The sequence below is a fragment of the Aquarana catesbeiana genome, linkage group LG01 (assembly GCF_042186555.1).
Source record: "Aquarana catesbeiana isolate 2022-GZ linkage group LG01, ASM4218655v1, whole genome shotgun sequence".
NCBI classification, from domain to species: Eukaryota; Metazoa; Chordata; class Amphibia; order Anura; family Ranidae; genus Aquarana; species Aquarana catesbeiana.
In genome coordinates this window covers 280915186-280935026 of record NC_133324.1, presented here as the reverse complement: position 1 = coordinate 280935026, position 19841 = coordinate 280915186, and the positions used below count along the sequence as shown (strand labels likewise).

General features: G+C 35.6%; 1 protein-coding gene across 1 annotated transcript in view; it reads left to right on the top strand.

Annotated features, from left to right (window-relative positions):
* Positions 1-19841, top strand: part of LOC141107641 (immunoglobulin gamma-1 heavy chain-like) — a 64919-nt gene that overhangs the window by 38293 nt on the left and 6785 nt on the right. The window contains exons 5-6 of the mRNA XM_073598558.1: positions 3537-3812; positions 8218-8400. Coding sequence (XP_073454659.1) covers positions 3537-3812; positions 8218-8400 — 459 coding nt within the window. The remainder of the gene's footprint in view (positions 1-3536; positions 3813-8217; positions 8401-19841) is intronic.

Genomic DNA, 19841 nt, shown 5'->3' with positions numbered 1-19841 from the left:
TGGTATTGGTTTTAACCCTAAGAAAATGATCAGTAAGATATGTAACGCAGTTAACAGTGAAATAGGTAGGACAATGTAAATGATGATAGCAAATTGGATGCGATAAAATGGAAAATTAAAAAAAAAACACTTGACGACAAACTAAAGAAACAATCTTTTCCTATACAACACTGCTAAAATAAATCTTGTAAAACCTGCGTAAGAATAATTGTGAAAGCTAATATGAAAAGCCAATATATAATCTCACCAGGTAGAATTTGACTCTATTACTGTACTAATAAATAAAGGACTGACAAAATTTAATGTGGCGTGAAGAGATAAAATTGTTATTATCATCATTATCCTTGTCATGGCATAATACACTGATCAGATATATGAGGGGGGATGTTGGAGGTCCTTTAAAACATTAGCACTTGACCTGTGGGCTTCCCTAATAATTCACCTAAGTTGCATAGTGAACTACTGTTTTATGGTCCCAGATCAATAACACTGATATTATGCATCATTAACATCTTCATTATCCTTATCCATACATCAAATACTTTTTTTAGAGTGAAAATGTTAGAGGTCTTTTAAAACATTACAACTTACATCTGCAGGCTATTCTTCTTCATATTAATGTGAACTGCTATTTTATGGCGTCAGAACAATAGCGCTCTAATACTTGGGGTTACAGTTAAAAAACATTGTGGGTGACTGTGAAGGCAACCTGTATGATACAATAGATGTCCTTGGAGATATCTCAAGATCACAAGAAGTGTGGACATTTCAACTGTTCTTCATTATTAAAGCCACCTTGGAGCCATATGTCTCTTCAGTTATGGTGTTAGCTGATCTATGGGCCCCATTACAGAAGGTATTCTACTGAAGGTTTTTGTACAGCTCTAAATCACTGTGGTGGATTTTCGGTGGTGGAACTTCACTCAGCGTCACAAGTAAGTACTATGTAATAATGCCAACACTTATACTATATGCTGATTATTTTGTCTATTTTCTGTTCTATCACACTCTTATGCTTCTAAAATTCTTTTTCAAATATTTATTTTGACATTTATTGCATTCTACAGTCATTTCTATGTCTGTGTTTGGTTTTATCTGCAATGTGTGTCTTTCTAAGCCTATAAAATGATATATGCACAATACAAATAACTTACTGCCTAAAAATAGAATTGTTTTAATGTACTTTGATTGATTTGCTATAATTTTCCACATTTCATTTGTTCTCATTAATGTGTCTTTGTTTTATCTTTCTACACTTTTTACAAATCTATTCTTATATTAATTCGGACATTGACTATATTTTACACTATTTTCCTATTTTTGTGTGAAATTATATTTATATTTTTTTTTTATCTGAGTGCAGAAGTAGTGTAAGATGTCTTTTAAAGATCAGGTCATAAGCTCCATGTGCACATTGCAATCTGACTCTTTAATCTTTTATACAATCTCCTTTAAAGCAGCCCATAGATGATTCAGTTTTTGCATTCAACCAGTGAGTTGAATGCAGAAAAATGACATGATTCCTCCATCCACACATTTGAGAGGGATGGGGTAATCACTCCCACCGAGCTATTGAGTTCTGACAGCAGGGAGACTTCCCCACAGTCAGAATACACTGTTCAGGGCTACCAGCTAAAAATGCAAACAAACTCAGGTAAAGGCAAGTACATCATAAGGCAGGAGAACCTGGTCTGGGAGGGATACAGTTCAAACTTACCAGAATACTAACCTAAATGCAGGTGTAGCCTTAGACTTATCAAAATATCTAATATAAGGACTTACAGGAACTATCCAAATTATTTATATTTAATCAAGTAGGAGCTTGTACTGCATAATTATTGGTAGATCTAAAGGAGATTGTGCAGTCAAATTCTAATGTGTGTGGTGAGCAATAAACTTGTGTACCTGTCTAATGATTTCTTTATGCAGTGTAGTATTAAGAACAGTTTTTTACATGGTGTCAAGATAAAAGCACTTTGCTTCTTGGGGTTACAAATTAAAAACCGAACCCTGTTGTTGACTACTTGAAGGCTAACTGTATAATAAAATGGAATGGCTTGATGATACTTTAACATCTTAATAAATGTAGACATTTCTACACAAGTTCTACATAGGTTCTGCCTCTGTCTCATTAATCATAGTGTTCTGAGGGCTCCATCAAGGTATTGTAGTTTTTGTACAACTTTAAATTACTGTGGGATCTTCTCGGTGGTGGTGGAACCTAACTTACTGTCCCGAGTAAGTTCTAACTTTTTTTTCTTTATTCTTTCACTATTTACAGTATGCACCTGGAAACAGCTGTCAATGTCAAACTTTTTTTTCTTTAGTAATTTTTTTTTTGGTAATGTATGCCAGAGAGGAACTAAACTCTGCAGCGCAAACCTTCATTATGTTCAGCTGAATTGTATGAAAGATGCAACCCAGATAATTCTGGGTTCTATGTAACAATTTAAAATGCTGTTCTTAAATCAAGATTTAAGCTTTATGGGGTGCATAGCTGCCATAATAAATAATACTAACAGCAAACTATATTTTTGAAAGCAACCAACATATGTAAAAATATGTTTAGCTCAAATAACAATGATATTATACTTTCACTTGAAATATGTTGTACTCATAAGATGTACATGAGTTGATTTACCAAATGCAAAAAGGCTGTTCACTTTACAAGGGGATTTTCCTTTAGATTATTGTTTGAAGTAAAGCTCTACTGATGTCCATCTTTCAATCATGTGCAAGCATACTGTTTCTTTCTTTTTTTTTCCTTTTACTTGATTGGGTAATTCGTTTGTCAAGTGCATTTTCACCCCATACATAAAGCTAAGGGAAAATCCCTTTGCAAAGTGAAAATTACCTTGTAAGGAGAACAGCCTATTTTTATTTGGTAAATAAACCCCACAGCACATTATTTTCACTACATATTAATTTTCAGCTTATTGAAAACATTGCTACAGGCTGGATTTATTCATAAAACATAAGTAGAGACTACATATGGAAAATATTCAAACCCAGCTAAATATATAATTTATTGGCAGTGCGATTATTAAATATTTATTAAACAGGATATTAGATATAACACAATTTTTCTGCTGTCTCATCTAGATACAGATTGTTAGTTAGGGTTTGATTTACTAAAACTGGAAAGTGCTAAATCTGGAGCAGTTGTGCATGATAGCCAATCAATTTCTAACTTCAACTTGTTCAATAAAGCTTTGACCAAAAAAAAAAAAAAATCTGGAAGCTGATTGGTTTCTATGTGGAGCTGCACCAGATTTTGCACTCCCCATTTTTAGTAAATCAACTGTGTGTCCAGCCATCTGTATCCTTTAGCATTAAATACAACCAAAATGGATTATGTAAGATTTAATATAATCAACAACAAATGGTTGAAATAAGTAAAACATTAAATTGTAATTTAAGATGTAATTTGTACTTGTGTGTGTTTTTTTCCATTATCTTCCATTTCAGTGACTTAATAATTTGTAAATCATCTGTTATTAGTACATTTTTTACCCTTTTTTTTCATGTTTCAATAGCTGGTGAAGTGAAGGCACCATCGGTGTTTATATATCCTCCATCTGCACAGGAAATAGAGGCAAAATCAGCCACCTTAGTCTGTACTGCCAGTGATTACAAACCCAAGACTGCAACAACAGAGTGGCTGGTGGATGGAAGAGCTTGGACAGCTGGAGTCTACACATCACAAATCGTCAAACAGAGTGACAACTCATACATGGGAAGCACTTTCCTCACCATGACCTCCTCTGTTTATAATACACATGATGAATACTCTTGCAAAGTGAAACATGAGGGCAAAGAATATGTCCAGACACTGAGGAGATCAGAGAGCCATTAATAGTATATTCCCAATTATGGGTATTATTCTAATTAGCTTAAGCCATTGAAAAAAGTCCACTTTAATACTTTTTTTTTAACCACTGTAACTGTTTCTAATTAATCATTTGCCCATATTTTTCTCTATTCTTTAAAACATAGTAACACAAATAAGGGCCATGTTCTGTTTTCTGTCTTTTGTCTGCATGAAACATTCAATAAAAAATTTATCTTTATAAAGTTTTGTCATCATTGAGATTTCATGTCAAACACTTTTGTATAACAGTGACGATGCTGCAACATGAAAGGTTTTATCACTTGGTGCAATTAAAAATGTATAAAAAGGTAAACTAAATATCAGTTTACCTTTTCCAATTCTACAAAGTTATTGAGGGTGTAGAGGGTGTTTACTTAACAAAATAACAAAGAAAAAAACATTAATCTTGATAAGAGTTTTAGTAAATCAAACTAATAGATTTCACCTTCTTGGGTAAAGCTAATGTCATGACAGAACCACTCAATGGCGTTGATTTACTAAAACTGGAACATGCAAAATCTGGTGCAGCTTTGCGTCAGCTTTCAGGTTTTATTGTCAAAGATTAATTGCAGAAGCTGATTGGCTAACATGCACAGCTGCATCAGATTTTGCACTCTACAAGTTTAGTAAATCAACCCCAATATTGCAGTTCTTTAGATGCCCTATAACTTAGTGAGACATATGTATACATATGTAACATTTCTATGCATCAAAAATGTGACCTGGATTCCTGTAACTATAGGATACAACAAATATCAGAAATGTAGGGAGTGGAAGATGACCACAAAACAAATAGTCCAATAAAATGTAGTCTCATCTTCTTGGTATTGGTTTTAACCCTAAGAAAATGATCAGTAAGATATGTAACGCAGTTAACAGTGAAATAGGTAGGATAATGTAATTTATGATAGCAAATTGGATGCGATAAAAGGGAAAAAAAAAAAAAAAAACACTTGGCAACAAACTAAAGAAATAATCTTTTCCTATACAACACTGCTAAAATAAATCTTGTAAAACCTGTGTAAGAATAAATGTGAAAGCTAATATGAAAAGCCAATATATAATCTCACCAGGTAGAATTTGACTCTTTTACTGTACTAATAAATAAAGGACTGACAAAATTTAATGTGGTGTGAAGAGATATAATAGTTATTATCATCATTATCCTTGTCATGGCATAATACACTGATCAGATATATAAGGGGGGATGTTGGAGGTCCTTTAAAACATTAGCACTTGACCCGTGGGCTTCCCTAATAATTCACCAAAGTTGCATAGTGAACTACTGTTTTATGGTCCCAGATCAATAACACTGACATTATGCATCATTAACATCTTCATTATCCTTATCCATACATAAAATACTTTTTTTAGAGCGAAGATGTTAGAGGTCTTTTAAAACATTACAACTTACATCTGCAGGCTATTCTTCTTCATATTAATGTTAACTGCTATTTTATGGCGTCAGAACAGTAGCACTCTAATACTTGGGGTTACAGTTAAAAAACATTGTGGGTGACTGTGAAGGCAACCTGTATGATACAATCGATGTCCTTGGAGATATCTCAAGATCACAAGAAGTGTGGACATTTCAACTGTTCTTCATTATTAAAGCCACCTTGGAGCCATATGTCTCTTCAGTTATGGTGTTAGCTGATCTATGGGCCCCATTACAGAAGGTATTCTACTGAAGGTTTTTGTACAGCTCTAAATCACTGTGGTGGATTTTCGGTGGTGGAACTTCACTCAGCGTCACAAGTAAGTACTGTGTAATAATGCCAACACTTATACTATATGCTGATAATTTTGTCTATTTTCTGTTCTATCACACTATTATGCTTCTAAAATTCTTTTTCAAATATTTATTTTGACATTTACTGCATTCTACAGTCATTTCTATGTCTGTGTTTGGTTTTATCTGCAATGTGTGTCTTTCTAAGCCTATAAAATGATATATACACAATACAAATAACTTACTGCCTAATAATAGAATTGTTTTAATGTACTTTGATTGAATTGCTATAATTTTCCACATTTCATATGTTCTCATTAATTTTTTTTGTTTTATCTTTCTACACTTTTTACAAATCTATTCTTATATTAATTCTGACATTGATTATATTTTACACTATTTTCCTATTTTTGTGTGAAATTATATTTATATTTTTTTATCTGAGTGCAGAAGTAGTGTAAGATGTCTTTTAAAGATCAGGTCATAAGCTCCATGAGCAAATCACAATCTGACTCTTTAATCTTTTATACAATCTCCTTTAAAGCAGCCCATAGATGATTCAGTTTTTGCATTTAGCCAGTGAGTTGAATGCAGAAAAATGACATGATTCCTCCATCCACACATTTGAGAGGGATAAGGTAATCACTTTCACCGAGCTATTGTGTTCTGACAGCAGGGAGACTTCCCCACAGTCAGAATACACTGTTCAGGGCTACCAGCTAAAAATGCAAACAAACTCAGGTAAAGGCAAGTACATCTTAAGGCAGGAGAACCTGGTCTGGGAGGGATACAGTTCAAACTTACCAGATTACTAACCTAAATGCAGGTGTAGCCTTAGACTTACCAAAATATCTAATATAAGGACTTACAAGAACTAGCCAAATTATTTATATTTAATCAAGCAGGAGCTTGTACTGCATAATTATTGGTAGATCTAAAGGAGATTGTGCAGTCAAATTCTAATGTGTGTGGTGAGCAATAAACTTGTGTACCTGTCTAATGATTTCTTTATGCAGTGTAGTATTAGGAACAGTTTTTTACATGGTGTCAAGATAAAAGCACTTTGCTTCTTGGGGTTACAAATTAAAAACCGAACCCTGTTGTTGACTACTTGAAGGCTAACTGTATAATAAAATGGAATGGCTTGATGATACTTTAACATCGTAATAAATGTAGACATTTCTACAAAAGTTCTACACAGGTTCTGCCTCTGTCTCATTAATCATAGTGTTCTGAGGGCTCCATCAAGGTATTGTAGTTTTTGTACAACTTTAAATTACTGTGGGGTCTTTTCGGTGGTGGTGGAACCTAACTTACTGTCCCGAGTAAGTTCTAACTTTTTTTTCTTTATTATTTCACTATTTACAGTATGCATCTGGAAACTGCTGTCAATGTCAAACTTTTTTTTCTTTTGTAATTTTTTTTTTTGGTAATTTATGCCAGAGAGGAACTAAACTCTGCAGCACAAACCTTCATTATGTTCAGCTGAATTGTATGAAAGATGCAACCCAGATAATTCTGGGTTCTATGTAACAATTTAAAATGCTGTTCTTAAATCAAGATTTAAGCTTTATGGGGTGCATAGCTGCTATAACAAATAATACTAACAGCAAACTATATTTTTGAAAGCAACCAAAAAATATGTTTAGCTCAAATAACAATGATATTATACTTTCACTTAAAATATGTTGTACTCATAAGATGTACATGAGTTGATTTACCAAATGCAAAAAGGCTGTTCACTTTACAAGGGGATTTTCCTTTAGATTATTGTTTGAGGTAAAGCTCTACTGATGTCCATCTTTCAATCATGTGCAAGCATACTGTTTCTTTCTTTTTTTTCCTTTTACTTGATTGGGTAATTCGTTTGCCAAGTGCATTTTCACCATATACATAAAGCTAAGGGAAAATCCCCTTGCAAAGTGAAAATTACCTTGTAAGGAGAACAGCCTATTTTTATTTGGTAAATCAACCCCATAGCACATTATTTTCACTACATATTAATTTTCAGCTTATTGAAAACATTGCTACAGGCTGGATTTATTCATAAAACATAAGTAGAGACTACATATGGAAAATATTCAAACCCAGCTAAATATATAATTTATTGGCAGTGCGATTATTAAATATTTATTAAACAGGATATTAGATATAACACAATTTTTCTGCTGTCTCATCTAGATACAGATTGTTAGTTAGGGTTTGATTTACTAAAACTGGAAAGTGCTAAATCTGGAGCAGTTGTGCATGATAGCCAATCAATTTCTAACTTCAACTTGTTCAATAAAGCTTTGACCAAAAAAAAAAAAAATCTGGAAGCTGATTGGTTTCTATGTGGAGCTGCACCAGATTTTGCACTCTCCATTTTTAGTAAATCAACAGTGTGTCCAGCCATCTGTATCCTTTAGCATTAAATACAACCAAAATGGATTATGTAAGATTTAATATAATCAACAACAAATGGTTGAAATAAGTAAAACATTAAATTGTAATTTAAGGTGTAATTTGTACTTGTGTGTGTTATTTTCCATTATCTTCCATTTAAGTGACTTAATAATTTGTAAATCATCTGTTATTAGTACATTTTTTACCCTTTTTTTTCATGTTTCAATAGCTGGTGAAGTGAAGGCACCATCGGTGTTTATATATCCTCCATCTGCGCAGGAATTAGAGGCAAAATCAGCCACCTTAGTCTGTACTGTCAGTGATTACAAACCCAAGACTGCAACAACAGAGTGGCTGGTGGATGGAAGAGCTTGGACAGCTGGAGTCTACACATCACAAATCGTCAAACAGAGTGACAACTCATACATGGGAAGCACTTTCCTCACCATGACCTCCTCTGTTTATAATACACATGACGAATACTCTTGCAAAGTGAAACATGAGGGCCAAGAATATGTCCAGACACTGAGGAGATCAGAGAGCCATTAACAGTATTTTCCCAATTATGGGTATTATTCTAATTAGCTTAAGCCATTGAAAAAAGTCCACTTTAATACTTTTTTTCTTAACCACTGTAACTGTTTCTAATTAATCATTTGCCCATATTTTTCTCTATTCTTCAAAACATAGTAACACAAATAAGGGCCATGTTCTGTTTTCTGTCTTTTGTCTGCATGAAACATTCAATAAAAAATTTATCTTTATAAAGTTTTGTCATCATTGAGATTTCATGTCAAACACTTTTGTATAACAGTGACGATGCTGCAACATGAAAGGTTTTATCACTTGGTGCAATTAAAAATGTATAAAGAGGTAAACTAAATATCAGTTTACCTTTTCCAATTCTACAAAGTTATTGAGGGTGTAGAGGGTGTTTACTTAACAAAATAACAAAGAAAAAAACATTAAACTTGATAAGAGTTTTAGTAAATCAAACTAATAGATTTCACCTTCTTGGGTAAAGCTAATGTCATGACAGAACCACTCAATGGCGTTGATTTACTAAAACTGGAGCATGCAAAATCTGGTGCAGCTTTGCGTCAGCTTTCAGGTTTTATTGTCAAAGATAAATTGCACAAGCTGAAATTAGAAGCTGATTGGCTAACATCCACAGCTGCATCAGATTTTGCACTCTACAGGTTTAGTAAATCAATCCCAATATAGCAGTTCTTTAGATGCCCTATAACTTAGTGAGACATATGTATACATAGGTAAAATTTCTATGCAACAAAAATGTGACCTGGATTCCTGTAACTATAGGATACAACAAATATCAGAAATGTAGGGAGTGGAAGATGACCACAAAACAAATAGTCCAACAAACTGTAGTCTCATCTACTTGGTATTGGTTTTAACCCTAAGAAAATGATCGGTAAGATATGTAACGCAGTTAACAGTGAAATAGGTAGGACAATGTAATTTATGATAGCAAATAGGATGCGATAAAAGGGAAAATTAAAAAAAAACACTTGGCGACAAACTAAAGAAACAATCTTTTCCTATACAACACTGAAAAATACATCTTGTAATACCTGTGTAAGAATAAATGTGAAAGCTAATATGAAAAGCCAACATATAATCTCACCAGGTAGAATTTGACTCTATTACTGTACTAATAAATAAAGGACTGACAAAATTTAATGTGGCGTGAAGAGATATAATAGTTATTATCATCATTATCCTTGTCATGGCATAATACACTGATCAGATATATGAGGGGGGATGTTGGAGGTCCTTTAAAACATTAGCACTTGACCCGTGGGCTTCCTTAATAATTCACCTAAGTTGCATAGTGAACTACTGTTTTATGGTCCCAGATCAATAACACTGATATTATGCATCATTAACATCTTAATTATCCTTATCCATACATCAAATACTTTTTTTAGAGCGAAGATGTTAGAGGTCTTTTAAAACATTACAACTTACATCTGTAGGCTATTCTTCTTCATATTAATGTTAACTGCTATTTTATGGCGTCAGAACAATAGCGCTCTAATACTTGGGGTTACAGTTAAAAAACATTGTGGGTGACTGTGAAGGCAACCTGTATGATACAATCGATGTCCTTGGAGATATCTCAAGATCACAAGAAGTGTGGACATTTCAACTGTTCTTCATTATTAAAGCCACCTTGGAGCCATATGTCTCTTCAGTTATGGTGTTAGCTGATCTATGGGCCCCATTACAGAAGGTATTCTACTGAAGGTTTTTGTACAGCTCTAAATCACTGTGGTGGATTTTCGGTGGTGGAACTTCACTCAGCGTCAAAAGTAAGTACTGTGTAATAATGCCAACACTTATACTATATGCTGATTATTTTGTCTATTTTCTGTTCTATCACACTATTATGCTTCTAAAATTCTTTTTTAAATATTTATTTTGACATTTATTGCATTCTACAGTCCTTTCTATGTCTGTGTTTGGTTTTACCTGCAATGTGTGTCTTTCTAAGCCTATAAAATGATATATACACAATACAAATAACTTACTGCCTAATAATAGATTTGTTTTAATGTACTTTGATAGATTTGCTATAATTTTCCACATTTCATATGTTCTTATTAATGTGTCTTTGTTTTATCTTTCTACACTTTTTACAAACCTCTTCTTATATTAATTTGGACATTGATTATATTTTACACTATTTTTCTATTTTTATGTGAAATAATATTTATATTTTTTTATCTGAGTGCAGAAGTAGTGTAAGATGTCTTTTAAAGATCAGGTCATAAGCTCCATGTGCACATCACAATCTGACTCTTTAATCTTTTATACAATCTCCTTTAAAGCAGCCCATAGATGATTCAGTTTTTGCATTCAACCAGTGAGTTGAATGCAGAAAAATGACATGATTCCTCCATCCACACATTTGAGATGGATGGGGGAATCACTTCCACCGAGCTATTGTGTTCTGACAGCAGGGACAGAATACACTGTTCAGGGCTACCAGCTAAGAATGCAAACAAACTCAGGTAAAGGCAAGTACATCTTAAGGCAGGAGAACCTGGTCTGGGAGGGATACAGTTCAAACTTACCAGATTACTAACCTAAATGCAGGTGTAGCCTTAGACTTACCAAAATATCTAATATAAGGACTTACAGGAACTATCCAAATTATTTATATCTAATCAAGCAGGAGCTTGTACTGCATAATTATTGGTAGATCTAAAGGAGATTGTGCAGTCAAATTCTAATATGTGTGGTAAGCAATAAACGTGTGTACCTGCCTAATGATTTCTTTATGCAGTGTAGTATTGAGAACAGTTTTTTACATGGTGTCAAGATAAAAGCACTTTGCTTCTTGGGGTCACAAATAAAAAAACTGAACCCTGTTGTTGACTACTTGAAGGCTAACTGTATAATAAAATGGAATGGCTTGATGATACTTTAACATCGTAATAAATGTAGACATTTCTACAAAAGTTCTAAATAGGTTCTGCCTCTGTCTTGTTAATCATAGTGTTCTGAGGGCTCCATCGAGGTATTGTAGTTTTTGTACAACTTTAAATTACTGTGGTGGTCTTTTCGGTGATGGTGGAACCTAACTTACTGTCCTGAGTAAGTTCTAACATTTATTTCTTTATTCTTTCGCTATTTACTGTATGCATCTGGAAACTTTTTTCTAATATCGTTTGACATGTTATTCTACAATATTTTTCAATAATTGTCCATAGTTTTACATACTTTTTCAAGTGTTTAATGTTTTTTTTGTGCTTTATACAAATCTCTTTATACCTAATAGGGACAATTCAACTGTAATTCTTGTTAACATAATTATGAGTCTACTTAATCTAATATTCTCACAAAGAATGTTATACAGACTTTGTTAATGAAGCAATGATGTGAGAAGTTCAGTATGCCATAGCAGTTGAATTGATATAGTTTGCTAGTCAGTTCACTGAAAGATGAAGTTTGAATGATGAATTACTTGAATGATGTACTTTGTTGTATCTCTTTATCATTAACATTATGCTATTCATTAGTGAATTTGTACAAGACTGCAGAATATCTTTTTAACAAGAACTCTCATTTTAATAGTTACCTTTGTTAGCTTAATCGCTTGCCAACCAGCCACCGTCATTTTACGGTGGCAGGTCGGCACGATCCCGCGAGCCGTCATAGCTATACGTCGGCTTGTGGGTTCGGGATAGCAGGCGCGCGCAGTGACAGTGTGAGCAATGACAGATCATGTGTTCCTAATAGCTAGGAACCACGATCTGTCATTTCCTCTAGTCAGTCCCCTCCCCCTTCAGTTAGAAACACATAGCAGGAACACAGTTAACCCCTTGATCGCCCCTAGTGTTAACCCCTTCCCTTCCAGTGACATTTTTACAGTAATCAGTGCATTTTTTTTAGCACTGATCGCTGTATAAATGCCAATGGTCCCAAAAATGTGTCAAAAGTGTCCGATGTGTCCACCATAATGTCGCAGTCCTGATAAAAATGGCAGATCGCTGCCATTACTAGTAAAAAAAATAATAATAAAAATGCTATAAATCTATCCCCTAATTTGTAGGCGCTATAACTTTTGGGCAAACCAATCAATATACGCTTATTGCGATTTTTCTTACCAAAAATATGTAGAAGAATACATATCGGCCTAAACCAAAAGAAAGCTCTATTTGTGGGAAAAAAAGGACGTCAATTTTGTTTGGGTGCAGCATCGCACAACTGCGCAATTGTCAGTTAAAGCAACAAAGTGCCGAATCGCAAAAAATGGCCAGGTCATTCAGCAGCCAAATCTTCCGGGGGCTGAAGTGGTTAAGGTAATATGATTTTTTTTTTAAATTTACTTTAAAAGTTTGATATTTCAGTCCTTTTCCTTTACTTATCTAGACTAAATTACCTAGGTCCCTGTGCATAGAGTTAAAAATTGCTAAAAATTCATATATGGAAACAAAACTGAAGTAGACTCATAGGGGTTGATTTAAAAAAAAAAGTACTGTTTGCTTTGAAAGTGAAGTTGCTCTTTGCAAGAGAACTTAGTAAATGTAGTGAAATAATCACTTTGCAAACAATACCTAATCACATGAAAGGAAAATTAAAAAAAAAAAAAAAAACATAATTTTTGCTTGCACAAAGTGCAACTGCACTTGCAAAGTGAACAGCCTATTTGTCTTTAGTGAATTATCTCCACGGTGCAGTAATTCATTGCAACAAAAAGTAATTCCAGGAAAAAGAAATGTTGAAAAGAGATGATGATTGCTTGCTTTGTGGTACTACACTTTGCACTTTGATTTTTTTCCCAGTGGGGATGATTTACTGAAGGAGTGTATAAACTTCACTTTACAAAGTAAATGTTCGCTTTAATTAGTGAAAAAGATGAAACTGTGTTTACTTCAATCATTCAATTATTTTCAAATGTAGAAAACCTTTTTATTTTTCCCGTACACATGATTAGATACTTAAAGGGAACTTAGATTAAACTTACCCCCCATGTTAAAGGGGTTATAAACCTTTGTGTTTTTTCACCTTAATGCATCCTATGCATTAAGGTAAAAAAACACCTGGCAGTAACCAGCCCCCCAGCCCCCCGTTTTATTTACTTGAGCCCTGGAACTTGACCCGGCGGGGACGCGCTGTCTCTCTGCAGAGGGTTCTCGGCTCTTGATTGGATAGATTGATAGCAGCGTAGTCATTGGATACAGCTGCTGTCAATCAAATTCAATGATGCGGGAGCCGAGGGGCGGGGCCGAGTGATACATTCTGGATGCTGGAGTCAGGAGCGCACCCGCAAGGTAATCCCCTCTGGAGAGAGCTTCTCTTAGGGGGTTATCTGATGTGGGGAGGAGCCGCGAGAGCCGTCGGGGGACCCCAGAAGACGAGGATCGGGGCCACTCTGTGCAAAACGAGCTGCACAGTGGAGGTAAATATGATATGTTTGTTATTTTAAAAAAAATGAAACCTTACAATCACTTTAACCACTTCCCACCCGGCCCATAACAGAATGACGTCCGGGAAGTGGTTCTGTTATCCTGACTGGGCGTCATATGACGTTCAGCAGGATAACATGCCGGTGCACGCCCGTCTGACACACTGCATTCCTGATCGTGATAAGAAGCCTCTGACAGAGGCTTCTTACCACGTGATCAGCTTTGACCAATCACAGCTGATCATCCCGAGAACCAGGAAGTGCGGTAAACGGCATTCCTCGTTTCGTGCTGACAGGGAGAGCTGATCGGTGGCTCTCCCTGTCAGAGGGGGGGTCTGTGCTGAAAATCATCACACTGATTATCAGCACAGCCCCCATCAAATGTACCCATAAGCTGTCAATCGGTGCCCAGTCAGTGCCCCATCGTAACCCCCTGCCAGTGCCCAATAAAGTGCCAATCAGTGCCCACCACAGTGCAAATCAGTGTCCACCATAGTGCCAATCAGTGTCCATCACAGTGCCAATCAGTTCCCAGTATTAACACCTGTTAGTAGCTGCCCAATCAGTGCTGCCCATCAGTGCCATCTATTAGTGTCCATCAATGCCACCTATCAGTGCCAATCAATGCCGCCTATCAGTGACAACCAGTGCCGCCGGTCAGTGCCCATCAATGCCACCTGTCAGTGCCGCCTGCCAGTGCCCATCAGTGCCACCTGTCAGTGCCCATAAAACCTAGAAGCTGATTACTATTCAGAGCTGCACCAGATTCTGTGTGCACCAGTTTTAGTAAATCTCCCTCACTATTGGTAAAAGATTTTTACAAGAGGGACATTTCAGACCTTGTTTACTTATATTCTTTTCAAAAAGGTAGTGTCATAATAGTTATAATATTCTTTCGTTCAAAGCAATTGGTCATTTTCTGGTACAAATATATTTTATTACATTTTAAAAGAATACCAAAAAGCATCCAAACTGCCCACGCAGGGGCTTGGAGTGACAACATTGCTCAAAGTAGTGCTTCACATACTGTCAATCAGATAAAAGGAAGCAGAAGCAGTGGTTATATGTAAAAAGAAACCACAGTTGGTCATTTTCAACAGTTATCTTTTAGGATTTGAAGAACTATAACGTGAATTTTTACACAAATCCAATACTACATATACTGATATAATCAGTCAATTTCCATAATATCTGTAATAAAGCATTGGGGACTGTAAAATTCAATTGGTACTTGTTTATAATATAAAAAAAAATCCAAAAACCATGGCCAACAGATAATAATTTTGAGGACAATAATTTATAATGGCCATTTGGGTACTCAATTACTTATTCTCCTAGATGAATTTACTAGTATCCTAAATAGATATGTTACATTACAAGTAGAACAAATTGTTTAACTTCTTACCGACCGCCCCATGCACCTTTACTGCGGGGCAGCGGCTCCCCTGTGCAAAATCACGTACAGATACATGATTTTGCACTTCCAGTTCTGCGGTGCGCCACCAGTGACCCACTCCCGCTGTGATTGTCCGCCGGAACTCACTGATCGATGCACTCACTGTAAACAAGGCAGATCGCTGTTCTGTTAGTAACAAAGACAGAGAGCCTGTGTTTCTGCTAAGCAGGAACACAGATCTTTGTCTTCCCACAGTTAAAGCATCCCACACACAGTTAGAAAGCACTCCCTAGGACCACATTTAACCCTTTGATCACCCCTGATGTTAACCCCTTCCCTACCAGTGTCATTAGTACAGTGACAGTGCATATTTTTTTAGCACTGATCAATGTATTGGTGTCACTGTTTTTTTTTATCTGCGCACATCGTTACCTGACCACGCAATTTTCAGTTCAAGTAGAGCAGTGCCTTATCACAAAAAATGGCCTGGTCATGAAGGGGGGTAAACCTTCCAGAAGGCAAGTGGTTAAATGTGTTAGTCAATGTCATATTTGATTTTTCATTCTCAGCAGTCTTTTTAGTAATGTTCTAGGTTGCCATGTAAGTCATGCAGTTTTTGTACAGCTTTAAAGCACTGTGGTACATTCTCTGAGGTGAGTCCTGATCCACTGTCCTCAGTAAGTCCTATATTTGATCACCACCAGTATAAAATCTAATATTTGTTACTTTGTGTTCACTTGTCAGCTTTTTTCTTAATGAAAGAAAATAAAACGATAACAAAATGAATAATAATTTAATCCCTTTACAGTATTAATTATTTCATTAGATGTTTTCTCTTTTAAAATTTAAGTATACTAAAACTCATTTATCATGGACAATGTGTTTAATGTTAGTTTTACATGTTGTTGTTTTTTTCATTTTATTAATTTTTTCCTCTGCATATTACAAGACATTTTACTTTTTAACAATCCATGATTACCACTTATGATTGTCTATCTATCTATCTATCTATCTATCTATCTATCTATCTATCTATCTATCTATCTATCTATCTATCTATCTACAGTATCTAAATAACGTATCACAGCAAGCATTTTTGAAAGTCTTAACTTTAAGATATTACAAGTTAAATATATTGGTCAGTGCTGATTTGAGCCAGTTAAACATTTGTGATAACAAGACTGCATATAGAATAAAGGGATCATTAACAATGTAATGCTTTCCTCTAATTTGTAACCATTAACAACAGCAGGTAAACTTTAGAGCACAGAAGGCATTTGGTCATCACCATAACATTTTATGATTGTATGTCTATATCCACTTGAGTGCTGTGCTAAGCATTTTTAGAGGATCTCCTACACCAGTATATTTGGGTGGATGTTAGCAGCAATCTGGATTCTGATGTGTGGTGACCAGCCTGTGATTTTTAGGAAATACCCAATTTATGTTTTTTGACTCCCTACAATAGAGGTCAACAGAGTCTGGTGAGTGCGCTGCACATCCATATGTTGGTAGAAAGGACAACACTTTGTCTTCACTTTTGGTGAACATTACATTTCAGTTGGATCTCATTTGGACTTTGTTTACTTTATGGATTACCATAATCCATAATGGTCTTCTTTCATCTTACCTAGATTACTTTATTATAGTTGTTTTGGTCAGTGAAATAGAAATATGTCCCTATACTGAAAATGGACACCTGTTGTTCCAGCAAACTTGAAGAATATGCTTAGCTGTGTCTTGAGTCACTGAACTGTTAAATATAGTATGTATCTAGCCATCTGTACAAAATACAGCACTTTCTGCTATCATAGAAGTACAGGGAATCACAAAAACAGATAATATTCTTGTGTAAAAGAAATGTTTCCTGGCAGTATAATTTTTCTGGTGAAGTGAAGATTCCATCTTTGTTCATTTTTGGCACATCTGAAAAAGAATTAATTAGTCCAGAAGTCTGGACTAAGATACAGATTCGACTTTGAGCATCCCCTGCAACAAAAATAGCATTTTTGGTGAGATATTCCCAAAGGAAATAATGTCTAAAGGGATGCAGACCCTGCAATTTACCAATTGGAGCCGTGCAGGTTCAGCAGCTGGTTGATAATTAAGAAACCATTCCCACACATGGACACAGAAAAACAAACAGCTATTTCTCCAAAATAAAAAAATATAGGAATCTGCAACAAATTTGCTAAAATCCTTGCAATGTACATTGATCACCCAGAGGGGAATATTTTTTTTTTCAGCAAAAGTGAAGACACTCTAAGTATAATACATATACGAAATTCTCATGCAAAGTGACAGCCCTAGACAAAAAGTTTGTGTAGATACTGAGAAGATTAGACTTTTAACCACTTCAGCTCCTATACCTTTAGGCCCTTTATGGACCAGAATTTTTTTTATATTTCTACTATGGGCCAGTATATTTGATGATAACATTGCGATTACCTGAAATGATAAACGATCTCCTTGTAAAACAATCCATTCAGTTTAAAATAAATAAGTATTTAGAAAAAAAATATTTAGAAATAAAATGCAAAACATTTGTGTATAGATAGAAAAAAAACATTATAAATACCTTTTTTTTCCCTTTTTTAAAAGCGATCACATTCCCTCTGTTCTCAGCTGCATAATAGCTGGGGGAGGAGAAGCAGCAGAACACCAAGCTTTCCAGTAAATGACTGTGCAGTGGGGGCGTGTCAGAACAAGTCTGATCAGGAGAGCACACTAAGTTCCCAGCATAGCTAGAGAACTGACCACAGTGTGCTCTCCTGCTTAGTGTGGTCAGTTTTTATTGGAAGGCAGAGGGACTAGCAGGAACACCAGGGATTTCACATAAAGGAAGCAATACAAAGAGATCTGGATACTTTCTCATACAAGTACATGGTACAACAGGCTCATATAAGGAATATTAAGTTTTGGGGTAACAAACGCTTTAGAATAAGAGAAAAATACATACATTTTGGAAATATTATCTTGCAAAAAGTATTTTATTTTCCAAATAATCGATACGCAAAATTATATGAAAAAAAAACACTTTTTTTCTAGTGTTATGTCTAAAAAAAATGTTTTTAAATAAAAAGTATACATTTTATTCTAACATTTGTCCTATTTAAAATGATCCTAAAATCATGTTTCTGATACAAAGTGACAAAGTTATTTTTTGCATTTTTATGTAACAAACCAACAAGAAGCATTAAAATGGGGAATCTATTTCAATGCAAAATGCAAAAAAGGGTTCTAGCCTGGAACAATTGTTATTCCAGGTCAGTAATGTACATGTAATTTGCTAGGGTAGCATTTAGCAAAGTGAAGATTTACTTAGATTGGTAAATACATGGAAACTGTGGGGTTTCAAAATAGGCTTTGGCAAAAAAACACATGGAATCTGATTGGCTACCATGTGCAGCTGCACCAGATTTTACACTCTCAAGTTTTAGTAAATCAACCCCTGTGTGTTTTATTTTATTTATCCATTCATGCAAGCAAAACCTTGCTTTTTGTTTTGTCTTGTTTGTTTTTTAGTTCAATTGCATGATTGGGTATATGCGACCACTCCAATTTATAACTAGGCTTTGAAGTAATGCATATGTAAGTGCATTACACAGTACAAACAAAAAGTAGATTTCAGCGCACACTTACCAGCTAGCCTGCAAAACACAAATTGGCACATCTAACAATTTTCATTAAAACAGGAGTTTTAGTTAGACACAAAATTTGCAAATTTAGCACCCTCTAGTATGTGCTACTAGAAGAGTAGTGTAGGTAAAAGCGTTTGTCTGGCTTTAAGATTAAAACTTGAGTGACTGAATCTGGGTCAGGGTTACTAGAGGCCAGGTCTGAATGACTAATCCTGGCAACTCTCTGGTGCCTCCCTGTGGTATCTGGAATTTTGGAGAATGTTCTTGAACTAGTGGGTGGAGGTGAGGAGGAGCTGCCATGAATATTTTTGGAATATTTTTGGCCAGTCCCCAGAAGTGGGCTGGCAGGGGGCTGAGAAAATCCTATAAATAGTCATTGGCCATGCCAGTAAGGGAGTCGGTGGAAACTGGAGATGCAGTGCTAAGGAGAGGCTGCCGGTGGCCCTTGAAGGACCCCTGCTGGGAGGGGTTTTACCTTGGGATGGAGCTTAGAATAGCTGGTCTGGAAGGATCCCACTGTAGGATGCAACTGGAGGGGTCCATTCTGGAAGAGGCAGCGGGAAAGAGCAAGCAAAGACAGTGAGTAATATCAGCACAGTGCAGGGACAACACAAGGGGGAGGAACTGTCAACTGTAACAGTGCTCTCTGAAGACAGCGGTGTGCTTAAGTCTTCATCCTTGCCCTGGGGAATCTCCATGGAAGTGTGCCAGTCAGGAAGGACTGGGGAAGTGTGCCAGTCAGGAAGGAAGGACTAGGAAAGTGTGTGCCAGGCAGGAGGACGGAAGAAGCAAGCAGACAGGTGGGCTGACATCTTCTGCAGTAGAAATGGGCTTAGGGTCTACAGGAAGGCAGATGGAGATGCTGTTCACTCCATATTGTA